We start from the raw sequence: 19835 nt of genomic DNA, 5'->3' as shown, positions 1-19835 counted from the left end.
AACATGGTTTTGTGCAGGGAAGGTCATGTCTTACCAACTTAATAGAATTCTTTGAGGAAGTGACAAAGTTGATTGATGAGGGAAGGGCCGTAGATGTCATATACATGGACTTCAGTAAGGCGTTTGATAAGGTTCCCCATGGTAGGCTGATGGAGAAAGTGAAGGCGCATGGGGTCCAAGGTGTACTAGCTAGATGGATAAAGAACTGGCTGGGCAACAGGAGACAGAGAGTAGCAGTGGAAGGGAGTTTCTCAAAATGGAGACGTGTGACCAGTGGTATTCCACAGGGATCCGTGCTGGGACCACTGTTGTTTGTGATATACATAAATGATTTGGAGGAAAGTATAGGTGGTCTGATTAGCAAGTTTGCAGACGACACTAAGATTGGTGGAGTAGCAGATACTGAAGGGGACTGTCAGAGAATACAGCAGAATATAGATAGACTGGAGAGTTGCACAGAGAAATGGCAGATGCAGTTCAATCAGGGCAAATGCGAGGTGATGCATTTTGGAAGATCCAATTCAAGAGTGAACTATACAGTAAATGGAAAAGTCCTGGGGAAAATTGATGTACAGAGAGATTTGGGTGTTCAGGTCCATTGTTCCCTGAAGGTGGCAACGCAGGTCAATAGAGTGGGCAAGAAGGCATACGGCATACTTTCCTTCATCGGACGGGGTATTGAGTACAAGAGTTGGCAGGTCATGTTACAGTTGTATAGGACTTTGGGTCGGCCACATTTGGAATACTGCGTGCAGTTCTGGTCGCCACATTACCAAAACGTTGTGGATGCTTTGGAGAGGGTGCAGAGGAGGTTCACCAGGATGTTGCCTGGTATGGAGGGCGCTAGCTATGAAGAGAGGTTGAGTAGATTAGGATTATTTTCATTAGAAAGACGGAGGTTGAGTGGGGACCTGATTGAGGTGTACAAAATCATGAGAGGTATAGACAGGGTGGATAGCAAGAAGCTTTTTCCCAGAGTGGGGGATTCAATTACAAGGGGACACGAGTTCAAAGTGAAAGGGGAAAAGTTTAGGGGGGATATGCGTGGAAATTTCTTTACGCAGAGGGTGGTGGGTGCATGGAACGCTTTGCCAGCGGAGGTGGTAGACGCGGGCACGATAGCGTCTTTTAAGATGTATCTAGACAGATACATGAATGGGCAGGAAGTAAAGAGATACAGACCCTTAGAAAATAGGCGACAGGTTTAGATAGAGCATTTGGATCGGCGTAGGCTTGGAGGGCCGAAGGGCCTGTTCCTGTGCTGTAATTTTTCTTTGTTCTTTGTTCTTTGATGAAAGGTCATCAATCCCGATATTTTTTCAAAGCTTCGTCTTTCTGCAGCCGCCTAGACCTTATGTATGCTTCCTTTTTCCTCTTAGCTAGTCTCACAATTTCACCTGTCATCCATGGTTCCCTAATCTTGCCATTTCTACCCCTCATTTTCACAGGAACATGTTTCTCCTGCACGCTAATCAACCTCTCTTTAAAAGCCTCCCAGGTACCAGAGAACTGGAGGAGAGCAAATGTGGTACCATTGTTTAAGAAGGGTAGCAGGGATAAACCAGATAATTACACGCCGGTGAGTCTAACATCAGTGGATGGGAGACTATTGGAAAAAATTCTGAGGGACAGGATTAATCTCCACTTGGAGAGGCAGGGATTAATCAGGGATAGTCAGCAAGGCTTTGTCAGGGGGAGATCATGTCTAACTGACCTGATTGAATTTTTTGAGGCGGTGACGAGATGTGTCGATGGGGGTAAAGCAGTTGATGTAGTCTACATGGACTTCAGTAAGGCTTTTGATCAGGTCCTGCATTGGAGATTAGTTAGGAAGGTAAGAGCCCATGGGATCCAGGGCAATTTGGATCCAAAATTGGCTTAGTGGCAGGAGGCAGAGGGTGATGGTCGAGGGTAGTTTTTGCAAGTGGAAGCCTGTGACCAGTGGTGTACCACAGGGATTGGTGCTGGGACCCTTGCTGTTTGTAGTGTACATTAATGATATAGACGTGAATATAGAAGGTATGATCAGTAAGTTCGCAAATGACACGAAAATTGGTGGTGTTGTAAATAATGAGGAGGAAAGCCTTAGATTACAGGACGATATAGATGGGCTGGTAAGATGGGCGGAGCTGTGGCAAATGGAATTTAATCCTGAGAAGTGTGAGGTGATGCATTTTGAAAGGACTAACAAGGCAAGGGAATATAATAGGACCCCAGGAAGTACAGAGGGTCAGAGGGACCTTGGTGCACTTGTCCATAGATCACTGAAGGCAGCAGCTATGTGGCCTGGTCCAATCTGCACCTTCTCCTTTGTTATCTCTTGCCCCACCCCCGGCTCACTTGCTTATAACCTTTGACATTTCTAAGGGTCACTGACCCGAAACGTTAACTCTGCTTCTCTTTCCACAGATGCTGCCAAACCTGCTGAGTGGTTCCAGCATTTCTTGTTTTTATTTCAGATTTCCAGCATCCGCAGTATTTTGCTTTTATTATATACATGGTTTATATTGTTTAGGTAACACTTATTTTAGGCACTATTGTTTAGGTAACACGAATTTGGCCTAACCATCAGCCTCAAGAAAACGAACATCATGGGACAGGAAGTCAGAAATGCTCCATCCATTAATATCAGCGACCATGCTCTGGAAGTAGTTCATAAGTTCACCTACCTAGGCTCAACTATCACCAGTAACCTGTCTCTCGATGCAGAAATCAACAAGTGCATGGGAAAGGCATCCATTCCTATGTCCAGTCTGGCCAAGAGGGTGTGGGAAAATGGCGCACTGATTCGGAACACAAAAGTCCGAGTGTTTCAAGCCTGTGTCCTCAGTCCCTTGCTCTACGGCAGCGAGGCCTGGACAACATATGTTAGCCAAGAGTGACGTCTTAACTCATTCCATCTTCGCTGCCTCCGAAGAATCCTTGGCATCAGGTGGCAGAACCGTTTCTCTAACGCAGAAGTCCTCGAGACGGTCAACATCCCCAGCATATACACCCTACTGAGCCAGCGGCGCTTGAGATGGCTTGGCCATGTGAGCCGCATGGAAGATGGCAGGATCCCCAAGGACGCATTGTACAGCGAGCTCGTATCAGGCCCACCGGCCGTCCATGTCTCCGCTTTAAAGACATCTGCAAACGCAGCATGAAGTCCTGTGACATTGACCACAAGTCGTGGGAGTCAGTTGCCAGTGATCGCCAGAGCTGGCAGACAGCCATAGAGGCAGGGCTAAAGAGTGGCGAGTCAAAGAGACTTAGCAGTTGGCAGGAAAAAAGACAGAAGTGTAAGGAGAGAGCCAACTGTGTAACAGCCCCGACAACCAATTTTATCTGCAGCACCTGTGGAAGAGTCTGTCACTGTAGTATTGGCCTTTATAGCCACTCCAGGCGCTGCTCCACAAACCACTGACCACCTCCAGGCGCTTACCCATTGTCTCTCGAGACAAGAAGGCCAAAGAAGAAGAAGATTAGGTTTAGGAACTGGAACCATTCCAGAGCACCACTCTGTAGGCTTACTGACAGGAGAAATGACTCCCTTCCTGGCCATCTGTTCTAGCTGAAGTTGGACTTGCTTCATTCGTGGGTGTGTCTTTTCACGCCTAGGAAAATACCTTACAGGTTTAGCATCTTTCCGCAAATTAATACTATATTCGGTCTTAAGTCTTCCTAGACCAGTAAACAATTTCAGAAAGTCTTTTTTGAACTGACTGCTGGATCCTTGCTGCCTAACTTCTTCCACTTTCCTGATAAAATTAAGGCCAATATAAACTCTTGTACTTAAAAGAGAAAATTATTGATTTTGTAGAACATACAGTGTTTCCATTATCTACTTTCCCTTGTACTGGAGTGTTGCCTGTAGCTTTCCCTTGACTGTCAGTTCAATCCCTCCTGGGCCATGTAACTGAGTTTCTATTGGTTGCAGGCGATGCATTGATAACCACGGTTCATTGTCTGATAAAACTGTTACACTTTCTCCAATGTCTAGTTTGAAGTTGGTGTTATGCCTGTTGACATAAATATCTGCAGTCCAGAATGCACGATTAGGGTCCTTGATCTCACCAAGGAAGTTTTCTGAATTCGCTTCTGATGGAGATTTTTCAATTTCATTTCTAGCTCTATGCATGAAGACTTTTCATTTAGAACATTTTAAAGTAGAGGTTTTACTTTGGCATATCTTCCCAAAAGGGACAACTTTCTTGAAGTGAAAGCATTCTGCTTTGTTTTCAGGACACTTCACACCTGCGGGTCTTTTATGGTGCCACAGTACTGGCAAGGTTTCATGGCGTCTTGCACTTTCCCTCACAAGTGTACCTTCTTTTCTGGTGCTTCGTTTACAGTCCTGTGCTTAAGGAACTGTACAGTCATTGGAAGTTTCCTGAACCAAGGTTTTTCTTCACCTCTCAGAATTGCTCTGTTCTGCTTTCGGACCTCTAGTTTAGTTTAGTTTAGATATACAGCACTGAAACAGGCCCTTCGGCCCACCGAGTCTGTGCCGACCATCAACCACCCATTTATACTAATCCTACACTAATTCCATATTCCTACCACATCCCCACCTGTCCCTATATTTCCCTACCACCTACCTATACTAGGGACAATTTATAATGGCCAATTTACCTATCAACCTGCAAGTCTTTGACATGTGGGAGGAAACCAGAGCACCCGGAGGAAACCCACGCAGACACAGGGAGAACTTACAAACTCCACACAGGCAGTACCCAGAATTGAACCCGGGTCGCTGGAGCTGTGAGGCTGCGGTGCTAACCACTGCGCCACTGTGCCACCTCTGCTTGTCTCACCAGCTATATTGCTTTGTCTAGGGTGAGGTCTTCCTTAGACTGCAATAAATCTGATTGGGATTCATCAGCAATAACTACTATAATGTGGTCTCCAATTAGTTCTTATTTTAAGTCTCCATATTCGCATCCTTCCACGAGCCTGTAAAGGTCGTTAATAAAAGCATCTACCAGTTCACCTGGTTTCTGGACCCTTCTGTTGAATTTGGCTCTTTGTACAATCTTGTTACTGCTCAGGTTGAAATAATTACCAGAGGCTTTTTAAGACTTCTTCAAATTTATCTGATGTCTCGTTCATGCCTTTCTTGCAATAACATTATCTACTATCGCTGCTATGGAATAAAGTAATGTGTTGACTTGTTCTGCTTCTATCCAATTTTGAAGCCATTCTGTACATCAAAAATCTTTTTCTCCTCAGTGACCAGTTTTGAGTTTTATTTGGTCCTTCCATGTGTTAAAATCTCTCTGGTAGCATAAAGTTAAGATCCATCGCTTTTCTATGCTTCCGAGGTAGTTTATTTTCTGATTTAAAATTTCCTTCCAGTATTGGACGTTTTCCCAAGCATCAGCCACACTCTGACTCCCGCTGCGGTCACTGTCTTTCCCTGAGAAAACTCTCTGCTGGACTAGGAATTTAGCGTTATTTGAATAATCTCTTCATTCTCTTCCCCTAGAGTATTGAGTATTTGCAGCTGCTTTTATTCTTTCTTTTCTGCCTCGCGTTTGCTATGTGTAACGGCGCTGACCTGGGATCCACACTTGCTAGGGATTTGGTTTTCCCGGTGCTGCCTGCCTAATGTCCCGTCAGAAACAAATTTTCTACCCTCTTTAAGCGTTGTTCACCAGATTCCCGATCGCTGCCTGCTTCTCCGACTTGAAGCCTGCAATTGCTGGACCGGGATTTTTTTCCTCGCAGATCACCACGTCTCTGTGGTGCAGCCTGAATGCTCTGCAAGTCGACTCCCGACTCTCCGTGCCTCCACTTTGTCCACAGAGCAGCCCTGGAGCTCCTTACAACCTCTTCTCGAGTTCTGCAGTTTTGGAGTTTTGGCACCACTTTTCTCAGGTCTGATTTTCCAACCTTTTTTTTCCCCAAGGTTTTCTGGGTGTTGTATGACAAGAACCGCTGCTGTTCACCATATTGTATATTATGTTTGATTAGTCTAGCTAGGAGAGATTACGGAGTCTTTGATAGGTTTTCACAGTGACTAGTTTAATACATGTTAAGAACTAAATACAGCTTCACTCAAGTATGACTGACTCCTCTGATGTCATGCTGCTGCTTCTTCTCAAGTCTCTCTCATATGAACTCTTACATCATTACAGTGGGAGGTGCTACTCACACTGTCCCAGATATGAACCCTTTCAAACCCTTATATTACAGACAGCAGCAAAAAGAATATGCCAAAGAGTGCCGGTACCAGAACGCACTGACCACACTGCGGATGGCGAAAGATTCCAGTGTTGCCCCGTCTTCGCTGACCTGACCTTTCATGTTGTCATGGAAGGAGGAGATCACACTGAGCAGATTCAGCAAGAAGTCACTTTTCATCAACAGCTTGAAAAAGCAGCATCTGCTCACATGATTGATTGTTTTGGTGAGATCGATGAAGGCTTTATAGTGGTCTGCTTTGTTCACAGCATTTCTTTTGCAGCTTCCGGAGTGAGAAGATCATGTCGATTATGAATCTTCCAGTTCGCAAACCACACTGGGATTCAGGATTGGTGCGTTTAGCGAAGATCTAAACATGGCCAAATGCTTTTCCCACAATGCTCACCAGGGAAATATCTCAACAGTTGTAGCAATTGCCCTTGTTCTTGTACAATGTCATAATCTTTGCATCATGCATACCCTGAGACACTGCCCCCTCCCTCCAGCAGAGAGAGGTTTGTGCAGATGCTGCAGGAGTGCCATTTCCGTGCTTGCTGAGTTTAGATGGTATAGCATCATCACATGCAGCTTTGCCAATGACAAACAAGTCAATAACTTCATTAAGCTCTTTCACTGTGTGTTCGATATCCAGCTCTTCCATGACAGGCAGGCTCTCTATGGCTTCCTTGGTGATGCTGTTTTTCCTAGTTTACAACTCACACTGACCACCTCCAGGCGCGTATCCATTGTCTCTCGAGATAAGGAGGCCCAAAAGAAGAAAGAAAGAAAGAAAGACAACTCACACTAGTGTTCCACCTATCTCTCCATCTGTTTATTTTCATGGGATGTTGCCCATCCCTAATTGCCCTTGATCTAAGTGACTTGCTAGGCCATTTCAGAGTTAAGAGTCAACCAAGAGTGTGGGTCTGGAGTCACATGTAGGCCAGACCAAGTAAAGACGGCAGATTTCCTTCCCCTAAAGGATATTAGTGAACCAGATGGGTTTCTAATGAGATAAAAACAAGAAATGCTGGAAATACTCAGCAGGTCTGTCAGCATCTGTGGAGAGAGAAGCAGCTACTCTCTCCACAGATGCTGCCAGACCTGCTGAGTATTTCCAGCATTTCTTGTTTTATTTCAGCTTTCCTGCATTTGCAGTATTTTGCTTTTATTTTAGGGTTTTTAATGAGACTAACTTTCAATTCCAGATTTTTATTAATTAATTGAATTTAAATTCCATCAGCTGCCATGGTGGGATTTGAAACTGGGTCCCCAGTGCATTAGCCTGAGCCTCTGGATTACTAGTCCAGTGACATGATCACTATGCCACCATCTCTCCTTTACTGCAGTTGATGATGACCTCCCCTGCCTTTGTTTTCAATGGAGATGTTTTCTTTCCTGATGGACCCGTTGCCTTTTTAATCCCATCGTACATGCCCCCAGCATTCCTTGTGTCGGGGATATCTGGATATTCTGGCAAAGTTGTAACCAGTATTTATTGGCACAGCACCTAGCAGTCTGTTGGATTTTACTTCGAGCTCTTAGTGCATTCAGAGTCTTCTCTCTCAGATCTCTCTTGTAATTAATGAGAGCGGATTGCTTGGCTTCAATGATAGTTTCCATTGTAGCAATGTTAGAGTCAAACCAGTCAATGTTTTTCCGCTCCTGCTTCCTATATGTTGAGAGTGCAGTATTATAAATGGCGTCTCGAAGTAATGTTCCATTTTGCTTCTGCACTCTGTGCCGGAAGCACCTGTTCAATCAAGTCGAGGAACTGTTGGTTCATATCTGGGTAGGCAGTATGGCTGACGTAGATATGAGGACGGCCTTTCTGCTTTGAATGGAAAAGCTTCAAGGACTGCATCCTGACCCTGGTGCACACCAGAGAGTGATCTGTGTCGCAGTCAGCATTGTGGTAGCTGTGTATCTTGAGGATGCTGTTGAGGGAGTTACATCTGTTGATCATCATCAGGTCCAACTGGTACCAATGTTCTGACCTTGGATGTCTCCAGGACAACTTGTGTCATGGTTTGTTCTGAAAAACAGTGTTGGTTACAGAAAGCTCATGGTGGCAGCAAACATACGAAAATAGCTCAAGTAGTCTCTGACTGTTTTCATTTATCTTTACCGTGTCGTGATGTCCAAGGCAAGTGGGCCATACCTCATGGTCCTCGCCCACTCTTGCATTGAAATCCCCCAAAGATAAAGATGTTCTATCTTAGGGATTCTGCTAATAGCAGTGTCAAGATCTCCATAGGTCTCTGTAGTGGAGCACAGTGTTGGAGCATAGATATTCATGCAAGAATTATAGAGTAGTTATAATGGGGGACTTTAGTTATCTAAATATAGACTGGTATAGTAGTAGTGTAAAGGGCAGAGAGGGGCAAGAGTTCCTAAAGCATGTTCAGGAAAATTTTCTCCAGAAGTATGTTTTCAATCCAACAAGAAAGGAGGCACTGTTATGTCTGTTTCTTGGGAATGAGGTGGGCCAAGTGGATCAAATGTCAGTAGGGGATCATTGAGGCTCATGGAATAGGAGAGCCAGTGTCCAATTGGATGGAAAATTGGCTTAAGGACAGAAAACAGCAAGTTGTAGTAAATGGTTGTTTTACAGACTGGAGGATGGTAGATAGTGATGTTCCCTAAGGGTCAGTGCTGGGACCACTGCTTTTTTTGCTATATATAAATGACTTGGATCTTGGAATACAGGGTAGAATCTCAAAATTTGCTGACAACACCAAACTTGGAGGTGAGGCAAACAGTGAGGATGATTTGAACTGCCTGCAACGGGACATAGATAGGCTAGCAGAATGGGCAGACAGGTGGCAGATGGAATTTGATACTGACAAGCGTGAAGTGATGCATTTTGGCAGAAGGAATAGGGAGAGGTAATATATACTTAATGGCACAGTCCTAAAGAGTGTGCAGGAACAGAGGGAGCTGGGGCTGAATGCGCATCGATCTTTAAAGGTGGCAGGGCATATTGAAAGTGTTCAGTAAAGCATATGGGATATTGGGCTTTATAAATAGTGGCCTTGTGTACAAAAGCATTATTCTGAACCTTTATAAAGCTCTGGTTAGGCCCCAACTGGAGTATTGCATCCAGTTCTGGCCACCACACTTTAGGAAGAATGTGAGGGCCCTTGAGGGGGCAGAGGAGATTTACCAGAATGGTGCCTGGGATGGGGGATTTTAGTTACAAGGTTAGATCGGAAAAGCTGGGGTTGGTTCTCCTTAGAACAAAGGAAATTGAGGGGAGATTTAGTAGAAGTGTACAAGATTATGATAGGCTTAGATAAGTTAGACAAGGAAAAACTGTTCCCATTAACAAATGGTACAAGGACTAGGGGACACAGTTTGAAAGTTTTGGGCAAAAGATGCAGGGGGAATATGAGGAAGCACTTTTTTACGCATCAAGTGGTAATGACCTGGAACTCACTGCCCACAAGGGTGGTGGAAGCAGAGACAATCAATGATTTCAAGAGAAAGGCCTACATCTTGCTCACCGTTTTCCTCTGAACTCTTCCCCTGCCAGATGAACAAGTATTGTTTTTCTTTCAATGATTCGCTCTGAGTGAGTCTTGTCTCTTGTAGGCAAGCTATATCAATGTTCAGCCTATGACGTTCCATGTCGACCACAGTCGTCTGTCAGTTCAATGCACATGATCCTGACATTCCAGCCTGTCAATCAAGGAGTTGGTATCTTCTTTCTTTTAGTTTGTTTCATTTGATTGCCTGGTGCAATGGATTCAGTCAGCTTGTTGAGCAGAGACTCTATACTCCAGACACCCAGCGAAGAAGGTGGATCGTGGCAGCTCAGCATCTTCTATAGACTCTGGACAGTTCCTACAGATTGGAGGGTAGCTAATGTAACCCCGCTATTTAAAAAGGGAGGTAGAGAGAAAGCAGGGAATTATAGACCAGACAGATCTATTAGAGTTCTTCGAGGATGTAACTAGTAGAGTTGATGAGGGGGAGCCAGTGGATGTGGTTTATTTGGACTTTCAGAAGGCTTTCGACAAAGTCCCACATAAGAGATTAGCATGTAAAATTAAAGCGCATGGGATTGGGGGTAGTGTATTGCGATAGATAGAAAATTAGTTGTCGGACAGGAAACAAAGAGTAGGGATAAATGGGTCTTTTTCCGAATGGTAGGCAGTGACTAGTGGGGTACCACAGGGATCGGTGCTAGGACACCAGCTATTCACAATATACATTAATGATTTAGATGAGGAAACTAAATGTAATATCTCCAGATTTGCAGATGACACAAAATTGGGTGGGAGGGTGATTTGTGAGGAGGATGCAGAGAGGCTTCAGGGTGATTTGTACAAGTTGAGTGAGTGGGCTAATGCATGGCAGATGCAGTATAATGTGGATAAATGTGAGGTTATCCACTTCGGTAGCAAAAATAGGAAGAGAGAGGGGTATATGCAGCGAGACCTGGGTGTTCTCGTACACCAGTATCTGAAGGTAAGCATGCTGGTGCAACAGACGGTAAAAAAGGCAAATGGTATGTTGGCCTTCATAGCGAGAGGATTCGAGTACAGGAGCAGGGATGTCTTGCTGCAATTGTACAGGGATCTTGGTGAGGCCACACCTGGAATATTGTGTGCAGTTTTGGTCTCCTTATCTGAGGAAGGATGTTCTTGCTATAGAGGGAGTGCAGCAAAGGTTTACCAGACTGATTCCTGGATTGGTGGGACTGACGTATGAGGAGAGATTGAGTCGGTTAGGATTATATTCGCTGGAGTTCAGAAGAGTGAGGGGGGATCTCATAGAAACCTATAAAATTCTAACAGGACTTGACAGGGTAGATGCAGGAAGGATGTTCCCGATGGTGGGGGAGTCCAGAACCAGGGGTCATAGTCTAATGATACGGGGTAAACCTTTCAGGACTGAGATGAGGAGAAATTTCTTCACCCAGAGAGTGGTGAGCCTGTGGAATTCACTACCACAGAAAGCAGTTTAGGCCAAAATATTGTATGTTTTCAAGAAGGAGTTAGATATAGCTCTTGGGTCTAAAGGGATCAAAGGGTATGGGGCGAAGGTGGGAACAGGCTACTGAGTTGGATGATTAGCCATGATCATAATGAATGGCGGAGCAGGCTCGAAGGGCCGAATGGCCTACTCCTGCTCCTATTTTCTATGTTTCTATGTTTACTAGTCTAGGGCTGCCAGCTTGAGGTGGGCGTCAGCTGACGAGTGGGACATGATGGTCCCTCCCACTATCAGAGATGGCCTGTAGCCCATTCTCTACGCCAATCAAGTTGGGCTTATCACTTGTAACTGCTGTCTCCTGTGTTGTGTTAACGCTTTGCAGTGAAACCCGAGTATCCACTCCAGGGTGCAAGCCTGGGCAAAATTTATGGAGACCCCGGTCTGTCCAAACATCAGGGTGCCTCTCTTGACCTCCCCGGTTGGTCCAAAGGAATGCAGAGCACTACGTTTGGCACTGGCTTGCTCACAGAAGTTGTGGAAAGATCACATATTTAGGCATCCGCTTTTGGGGCTGCACTCCAGAGTTTTTGTCAGGGTTTATTCCCTTGGCCTTCATCACTCTCAAGATTGATGTGATGCGCCTAGTGTGTGACTGAAGAGAGGTAGTGTGCTTCTCGCTTTTTGTATGCTAGTGTGTTTCTCCGTTTCAGCCTACACAGCTGGGCTACAGCAATGCGAAAAGAAAAACTAAATGCGTCTCTCCCTGCCAGTACACAGCCTCTCCATCAGCAAGTCCTCTGCTGCGTCTTCATGTGGCGACGAATGGAAACTGGGTCCATTGTGACCCAAGGCTAAAGCTTCAGAGGAACTTGGAGGTTTGGCTCCCACAGTGTGTAGGCCCACTGGTGTGTGGACATGACCTGGCACTCATGAATCAAACTCCCCACTGCCTTGTGGATACCTCGCGAGAAAAGACAGTTGCCCCCAATCCTTTATACATCACCATGCTACGTGTTATTGTAAGAATATTAGTGGATCAAAGTGCTACATTCAGGTTTATGCTTCAAATCTAATTAACTAAGCAAGGAACTCTTATGTTTATGTCTTTTCTATACTCCAGATTTTTGGCTTCTGCATTTTAGATTATGTTTCGATCTGAGTCCCTAATCCGCATGACCTCGAGATTATCCTCACCAGCTCCGATATCGAAGTAACCTGTCAGTAAATTGCCGAGAATAATATGCAGAAAAATCTGTCCGTTCATTAATGTAGCTACCGAAATGATGTTTTTAAGCAGGAACAAGATTGTGTGTATCCCTGTATAAAACTTAAAAACTGAAACTACTGATTGCAACATTCCCTGTGTCGCAATTCTCTCCAAGTAATCTCATTTCTGCGAAATGACACACTGAGCCTTTGCTGCCGGAAGCCGGGGATTGGCCAGTGGTTAGCTGGTCAATAGTCTGCGGCCAGGCGGAGCTCGGACACTCAGATCTAAAGCTGCTATTTGTTGCTGATCGGGAAACAAGAGTAACAAAAGGGCGCGTGCCCGTGGGGAGGAAGTGCGCGCTCTCGCTCTCTTTGGCCACGCGCCCGGGGTCGCGCCTTGTCACACGTGATACGCGGCGATGCCTGCGACCCCGATTATCTCGCGAGACTTCACACCCCACCCACAGGGAGGGGAACCATCTCACACCCGGCCTCCCCGCTGTAAACCTCCACCTTCTCCAACTTTCTTCCCGGTTGCGTTTCTCCCAAACTCCGCAGCAGCTCCAAGGGTCCTTCGTCGTTTTGAAGGTTTCCTGGAAGGGAAGGGCGGTAGACGGTATGCGGGCGCGCTGTGTATCTGCAGCGGCGCGGACTCTCTTCCTGGCGGTGCTGAGGGCGGGGCGGAGTGAGCGGCGGCTGCGCGCGCAGCTCCGGGGGGGGGAATGTAGCTCCGGCGGCCGCCATCTTGTGGCGAGAAGCAGTGATTCCGAGTCCTAGTTCCCGGGCATTGCCACAGCCCTGAGAGCCGCACTCAGGGCCAGGGGGGCAGTTAGAACCTGAGCCGAGCAACAAGCCGCGGCCTAAGTGGTGACGGAGACGTGCACACAGCCTCCCGCTTTCCTACTGTTCCGACCCCCACCGACAGCGGCTGAGGCCGGCCCCGCGGGATGGCGCTGAAGCGGATTAACAAGGTAACAGGGGCCGGGGTGGTGTTGGGCCTAGCGCCTGCGGCCTCGCCTTTACTCCTCGATCCCGGGCTGGTTTAGAGAGAGCAGCCAGTAGGGTGTGACCAGCGCCACCGCGTCCTGCCTCTTTTCTCGGTCGCGTCTCTCGCTATCAGCCTGAAACTGGGCCGCAGGGAGCCGGGGCTCCCCTGGTGTGTGGGTCGGGGAGGGTGAGGTCGTGGGTCCCTGGGGCCGGCTTGGTTGGGGGGTGTTAACATAGCATCTTTTTATGCAGACACTGAAACCCAAATCGGAAATGCAGTGGAATCATTTTGTATCTCAATGTAGTGTTTGTCTCAAAAGAACATCTGAAATCTGAAGCTGGTAACGAGCAGCAGCCATAAAGAGAAAGGACGTTTTAGGTGTATACTCTTTTTATCAGTACAGATTTTGAGGAGTTACACTGCATTGAATGATGAATATTATTTGCTGTAGTTACTTAAGTACATATTCCTGAATGTCATGTTGAGAAGGAAATGTTTTCATTTTAATCTGCAACTCAAAAACTGAGAACTTGGAGCAAAGCTTTTGCAGCAGTTCTGGATGCTATTTAGTGTACTTGTATATTACAGATTTGTTTCAGATGTTCTTTGTGAAACTTCTGTTATGAATGAAGTTTTGTCTAAGGGTGTGCAAATCCCCGAAGAATGTTTAGGCCAGTTTTGTAAAATATCACCTGAAAATGAACTTCCTAACGATAGTTCCATACAGGCTAAGATTTTGCCCTGTGCCATTGAATCAAATTCAAGCACCCATCTCAAAAAAAATTCAACGGATCAATGGACAGTCATTTGTTGCCGATTGCAGAGTGGTTGCGCATTGGAGTCAATTAAATTCAGCAAGCTTCCTCTACTGTCAGTGCTTAAAAATTTGAAGTCATATGCTTGAGGTTTCAAAACTTTTTCCTGGTTTAAATTCTTTATGGGCTGGCTTGGTGGAAAGGTTTTGATCTACAATTGTGGGAAATTCACTATTACATTAATATTGAGTTAAATTGAACATAAACTTGTACATTTATCCATATTTCACTTCAGGGCCTGTATGCCCTTAAGTCCAGAGGTGGTCTTGGTTGCTTTTAATTTGAGGTATTTGGCAAAACTGTTTTGCTGTACTTATGTGCTGATATAGTCTGTCAGGTTTTCTAACTGTAGAATATCAGCTCAGAGATTTCTGAGTGTAAAACTTAATTAAGTTTGGAGTGTTTTTTTTGAGTATTTTTCAATGCATTTCTCAGGTAGTCATCTAAATCTCGGCAAGTTGGTCATTGTTTGAAGTTCTTAAAGAATTATATTGTGACCTCTGGTAATTTAAATGTTTTGTTAGATTAGTAGAGCAAGTTAAGTGCTGAATAAGGGTTTGAATGGTTTGTACCATAGAGATTTGGATTTTTGGATTAACAATGCTTTGAAACACAGGTTTTGGAATCATAGAGAAATAGTTACAGCAAACATTTGGTCGTCTCCAGTTGAAACAGCCCCAATTTGGAATGTCTGATTTATTTTTGCTTTGTTTTGTACAAGTCTGCTACTCATGCTCATATGAGAAATTCCTTCATTGTGAACTGAATTTAAATATTGCATCAAATACTTAGTTCTTTACTTTGTATAGGAAATAGTATATGTGACCATAGGGATGGTAAAAAGGCAAAAATGACAATCATCAGATAAAAATAAAGCTAGCTGGCTTCTCTGAAAGTATCCCAACCTACTAAACAATCAAAGAACAAAGAAGTTGCATTTATGCAGTGCAGTACTGTGCCTGGCTAAAGGAAGTGACAAATAAGTATTATGGTTATGCAACCTAACAAGAAATAGGAGCAGGAGTCAGCCATTTGGCCCATTGAGCCTGCTCCGTCATTCACAAGAACACAGACAATGGCTGAACTTCTACCTCAACTCCACTTTCCTGTCCTATCCGTATAGCCCTTGATTCCCTTAGTGTCCAGGATCTGCCAATTTCAGCCTTGAATATCCTCATTGAGTGAGCACCCACTACCCTCTGGGGTAGAAAATTCCAAAGATTCACAACCCTCCTCACCTCAGTTCTAAATAGCTGATCCTTTCACCTGAGACTATGACCTTTAGTTTTAGACTCTCCGTTCAGGGGAAACGACCTCTAAGCATTTCTACCCTGTCAAGCTTTCCATGCATTTAAAAATTGCGATCATCACTCATTGTTCTAAACTCCAGAGAATATAGGTCCACCCCCCTGCTCAATTTCTCCTTATAGGCAGCCCTCTCATCACAGGAATCAATCTAATGAACAATTCTTGACACTCAGCTGCATGAAGCTTGATCAAACTGTAGGATTTAAGGTGTAACTTGGAGAGTGGTCGGGTCGTGGAGAGGAGAGGGACAATGGAGCGGTTTGAACAACATGAGAAATTTAAAAATGAGACATTGCCAGAAGCCAGTGTAGGTTAGCGAGCATATAGGTGAAAGCGACATTGTGAGGGATGGGAAGCAGGCAGCAGAGTTTTGGATCAACTTAAGTATATGGTGGGTGGAAAGTGGAATGCCAGCCAGGAGAGAGTTTTAATAATAGAGTCTGGAGGTATTAAAGGCATGGATGAGGGTTTAAGCTGGGCTGAGGCAGTTTTGGCAATGGTGTGGATATGGGTTCGAAAGCTCCACTCGGTCAAATAGGACACTGGTCACGAATAGTGTGGTTCAACCTCAGACCGTTGCCAGGGAGATGGATGGTCTTGGTTGCTAGGGAACAGAGTTTATGATGGGGGTAGAAGACAAACGCTTTGGTGTTCCCAATATTTAATTGGAGCAAATTTCTGTTTAGTCAATATTGGATGTCCGTCAAGCAGTGTGATGAATCAGGCAGTGGAGGACTTGAGAATGCTGATGAGGTAGTGTTGGAGCCCTTGTGCATGGTGATAGAGATGCATGCTTGACCAAGGTATCACCCTCTTATCAATTGTGGTTATGTTACTGGACTTGAAATTCTTAAAACTGCTATGGTGAGATATGAATTACAGAGAAGCATATAGCACAGAAGGAGTCCATCCTTCCTGTGCCGACTCCAAAAGAGATGTACAATCAGTATCACTCTCCAGCTCTTTCCACATAGCTCTCTTTTTCCCCTTTTAATAATGTATTTAATTGCCTTTTGAAAGTTATTATTGAATCTGCTTTCATTATCCTTTCAGGTAGTGCATTCCAGATCATAACCTGCTGTGTAAACAAAAGAAATCTCCATTTTCCTGTTGGTTCTTTTGCTGATTATGCTTAAATCTAAGCTCTGATTACTGACCCTCCCACCAGGAGAAAGAGTAGATAGCAAAAAAACTATCGAACCCCATCATAATTTTGAGTACCTCTATTAAATCTCCTTTTAACCTCTGCTCTGAGATCAGCCCCAACTTCTCCAGCCTCTGCACATAACTGAAGTCCCTCATCCCTGGTGCCATTCTAGTAAATCTCCTATGCACCCTCTCCAAGGTCTCGACAACCTTCTGAAAGGATGGTGTCCAGAGCTGGACACACTCTGCTAGCTGAGGCCTAACCAGTGATTTAAGAAGGTTCACCATGACTTCATTGCTTTTGTACTGTATGCCCCTTTCTATGCCAAGGATCCCGTATGCTTTTTTAGTAGCCATATCAACGCCCTCACACCAACCAAGTTTTGTGTACGTGTAGCCTCTTTAAAATGGTACCATTTATGTATATTGCACCTCCATTTTTCCTTTCAAAATATATATCTCCACATTTCTCTCCATAAATTTAATCTGCTGTGTGTCTACCAATATTAGCAGTCTATGTCCTCCTGAAATAAAAACAAAACGTGCTGAAAATACTCAGGTCTGGCAGCATCTGTGGAGAGAAAAGCAAAGTTAATGTTTCAGGTCTGTGACCTTCCATCTGATGAAACCTGCTGACTATTTCCAGCACTTTTTGTTTTTATTTCAGATTTCCAGCATCTGCAATATTTTGCTTTTATGTCCTCTTGAAGTCTGTTACTATCCTCCTCACTGTTTACATTAAGCTTTGTGTCATCTGCAGTCTTGAAATTATGCCCCCATAGTCAAGTCCAAGTCATTATATATATATCAAAAGGAGCAGTGGTTCTAATACTGACCCCTGGGGAGCACTGCTGTATATTTCCCTCCAGTCTGTAAACAACAGTTCAGTATGAATGAATTCAGGTTTATTTTTAAAAAGTACAAAAATATGGAAATACAAAGTTGGTATCAGCAAAAAAAAAATGACCATGAGACTTCGGTTATTGTAAAACAGAGTATTTTGTGCACACCTTTGTTTAATACTTTAGATGGTGTGACGGGCAAGATTGTCATTCCAAATAACCACTGTTTGATCCATGAAACTAACTCGGTTTTCATTTTTAAATCTAGGAACTCCAGGACTTAGCTCGTGATCCTCCAGCACAGTGTTCTGCAGGTCCAGTTGGAGATGACCGTGAGTGTTTTAAATGAAATAATGCACAAACATTTTTTAAAAAGGAAATGTCTCTTGATGCAACATAGACGTTTGTTAAACTCCATTAAAATGGGAAATTGCTGGTTTCCTATGGAAGGCACAAGAGCATTGGCACAATTGCATCAGGTGTTCTTCACTGTCCATTTATAAATGACCTCATTTTGAGTCTTCGTCTTATCTGTCAGCAGCAGTTATGTGCAGTTTCCTGCAGACGTACCTTGGCTACCGAGCTTCACTGAAGAATAGAAGGCATTTGCTCTTAAAGAGCCGCAGAAGATTTAGAAGCTTTTTTAATAACCTTGGCTAGGTTTTGATGTTTAGTCAACGCTGTGACCTTGGTGCAAAAGCCTTGGTTTGAGCAGATTCCCTTTGGTGTTGACATTAGTCAATATTGGTAGATTTTTAAAATATGTCTCAACTCCACTTGCTTTCCAATTCGCTAATTGTGGCTGTTTGTCTATATGATGCTTTGTAATATAAAGGTTGTTTGCAGTGCAAAAATGCAATTTGCATCAGCTGGAAAATCATAGTGAATGATGTCCCAAATGTTGCAGCTTATTGAGTTCAATAAAAGATAATTCTTTGGAGCAGTCAACACTATATACTAGTTGAAGGCTGAGGGACAAGTCTTTGATTCCTGAAATATGTTGATAGTTTAGTTGTAGGGCTTTTGGCCCATGTCTGTGCAGTTATTCCAGTCCCTGAAGTGACTGTTCAGGTACTGGCCAGCAATAAGAGTTGCTAACATCTCAGGTTCTTTTGAGTTGTACATCTTGATTGGCACAAACATAATGTCATTCAAGAGGACTGACTGTTCCTCCTGCAAATAGGTGACTGAAAGTTTCCCCTGAAATCATATGTTCTGCTATTTAGTGAAGTGGAATTTTTTATTTGTGATGCTAACATCATGTGCACCAAATATTGCACAAGCAGTGGACTCAAGTTTTGCTTTGGCTAAAGAATCTGACCTCTTTGTACCAGATGAGTTGAAATAAGGGCTATGTATTTCCTGGAAGATTATATGGGTCTATTTTCTCTCTGTAAATACATGTGACTTGATACCTTGTGTTGGACTTTGTCCCAGTGGAGATGACTAATTCCATTATGGACTCTTTCTGGATGTATTGACCTTCTTTCCACAGGGCAATATGGGAGAATTTGTACCAGTTTTGTTCAGACCAAATAGTTTACTGAATGCTTCTGTTCACATAGTATGTACAAAGAACAAAGAAAATTACAGCACAGGAACAGGCCCTTCGGCCCTCCAAGCCTACGCCGATCCAAATCCTGTATCTAAACCTGTCGCTTATTTTCTAAGGGTCTGTATCTCTTTACTTCCTGCCCATTCATGTATCTGTCTAGATACATCTTAAAAGACGCTATCGTGCCCGTGTCTACCACCTCCGCTGGCAAAGCGTTCCAGGCACCCACCACCCTCTGCGTAAAGAAATTTCCACGCATATCCCCCCTAAACTTTTCCCCTTTCACTTTGAACTCGTGTCCCCTTGTAATTGAATCCCCCACTCTGGGGGGAAAAAGCTTCTTGCTATCCACCCTGTCTATACCTCTCATGATTTTGTACACCTCAATCAGGTCCCCCCTCAACCTCCGTCTTTCTAATGAAAATAATCCTAATCTACTCAACCTCTCTTCATAGCTAGTGCCCTCCATACCAGGCAACATCCTGGTGAATCTCCTCTGCACCCTCTCCAAAGCATCCACATCCTTTTGGTAATGTGGCGACCAGAACTGCACGCAGTATGTAATTGGTGCTTTTGGGTTTCTCAGTACAAATTGTTAGATAAGTAATCATCTAACACAGCCAAGTATTTCTGTACCCCCCAGGAAAATAATTTAATAGGTTAAATAAATGGGATGTGCATTTTTTTTACACAGTTGCAACTTAACATTGCATTGTTTCCTTAAGCGAAACAAGTATTTGAGAGTTATCTTAAGTATTTTTACAGGCTTATTGCAGATAGTTGTCAAACTAATGTATACAATATCCCAAAAGGCAAACTAGTGTAAATCTTCATTGTGGCAAAGTTTCATATATAGCTCATATCTC

The 19835-nt window shown here is 44.1% G+C and overlaps 1 protein-coding gene across 1 annotated transcript in view; it reads left to right on the top strand.

The window, feature by feature from the left end:
* The first annotated feature begins 13026 nt into the window (after positions 1-13026).
* The window catches only part of LOC137377519 (ubiquitin-conjugating enzyme E2 D3-like), a 36413-nt gene continuing 29604 nt past the window's right edge, over positions 13027-19835 (top strand). The window contains exons 1-2 of the mRNA XM_068047203.1: positions 13027-13286; positions 17683-17746. Of these exons, the coding sequence (XP_067903304.1) occupies positions 13263-13286; positions 17683-17746 (88 nt within the window). The 5' untranslated portion in view covers positions 13027-13262. The remainder of the gene's footprint in view (positions 13287-17682; positions 17747-19835) is intronic.

The sequence above is a fragment of the Heterodontus francisci genome, chromosome 1 (assembly GCF_036365525.1).
Source record: "Heterodontus francisci isolate sHetFra1 chromosome 1, sHetFra1.hap1, whole genome shotgun sequence".
Classification (NCBI taxonomy): Eukaryota; Metazoa; Chordata; class Chondrichthyes; order Heterodontiformes; family Heterodontidae; genus Heterodontus; species Heterodontus francisci.
This window is presented reverse-complemented; position numbering and strand designations above follow the sequence as displayed.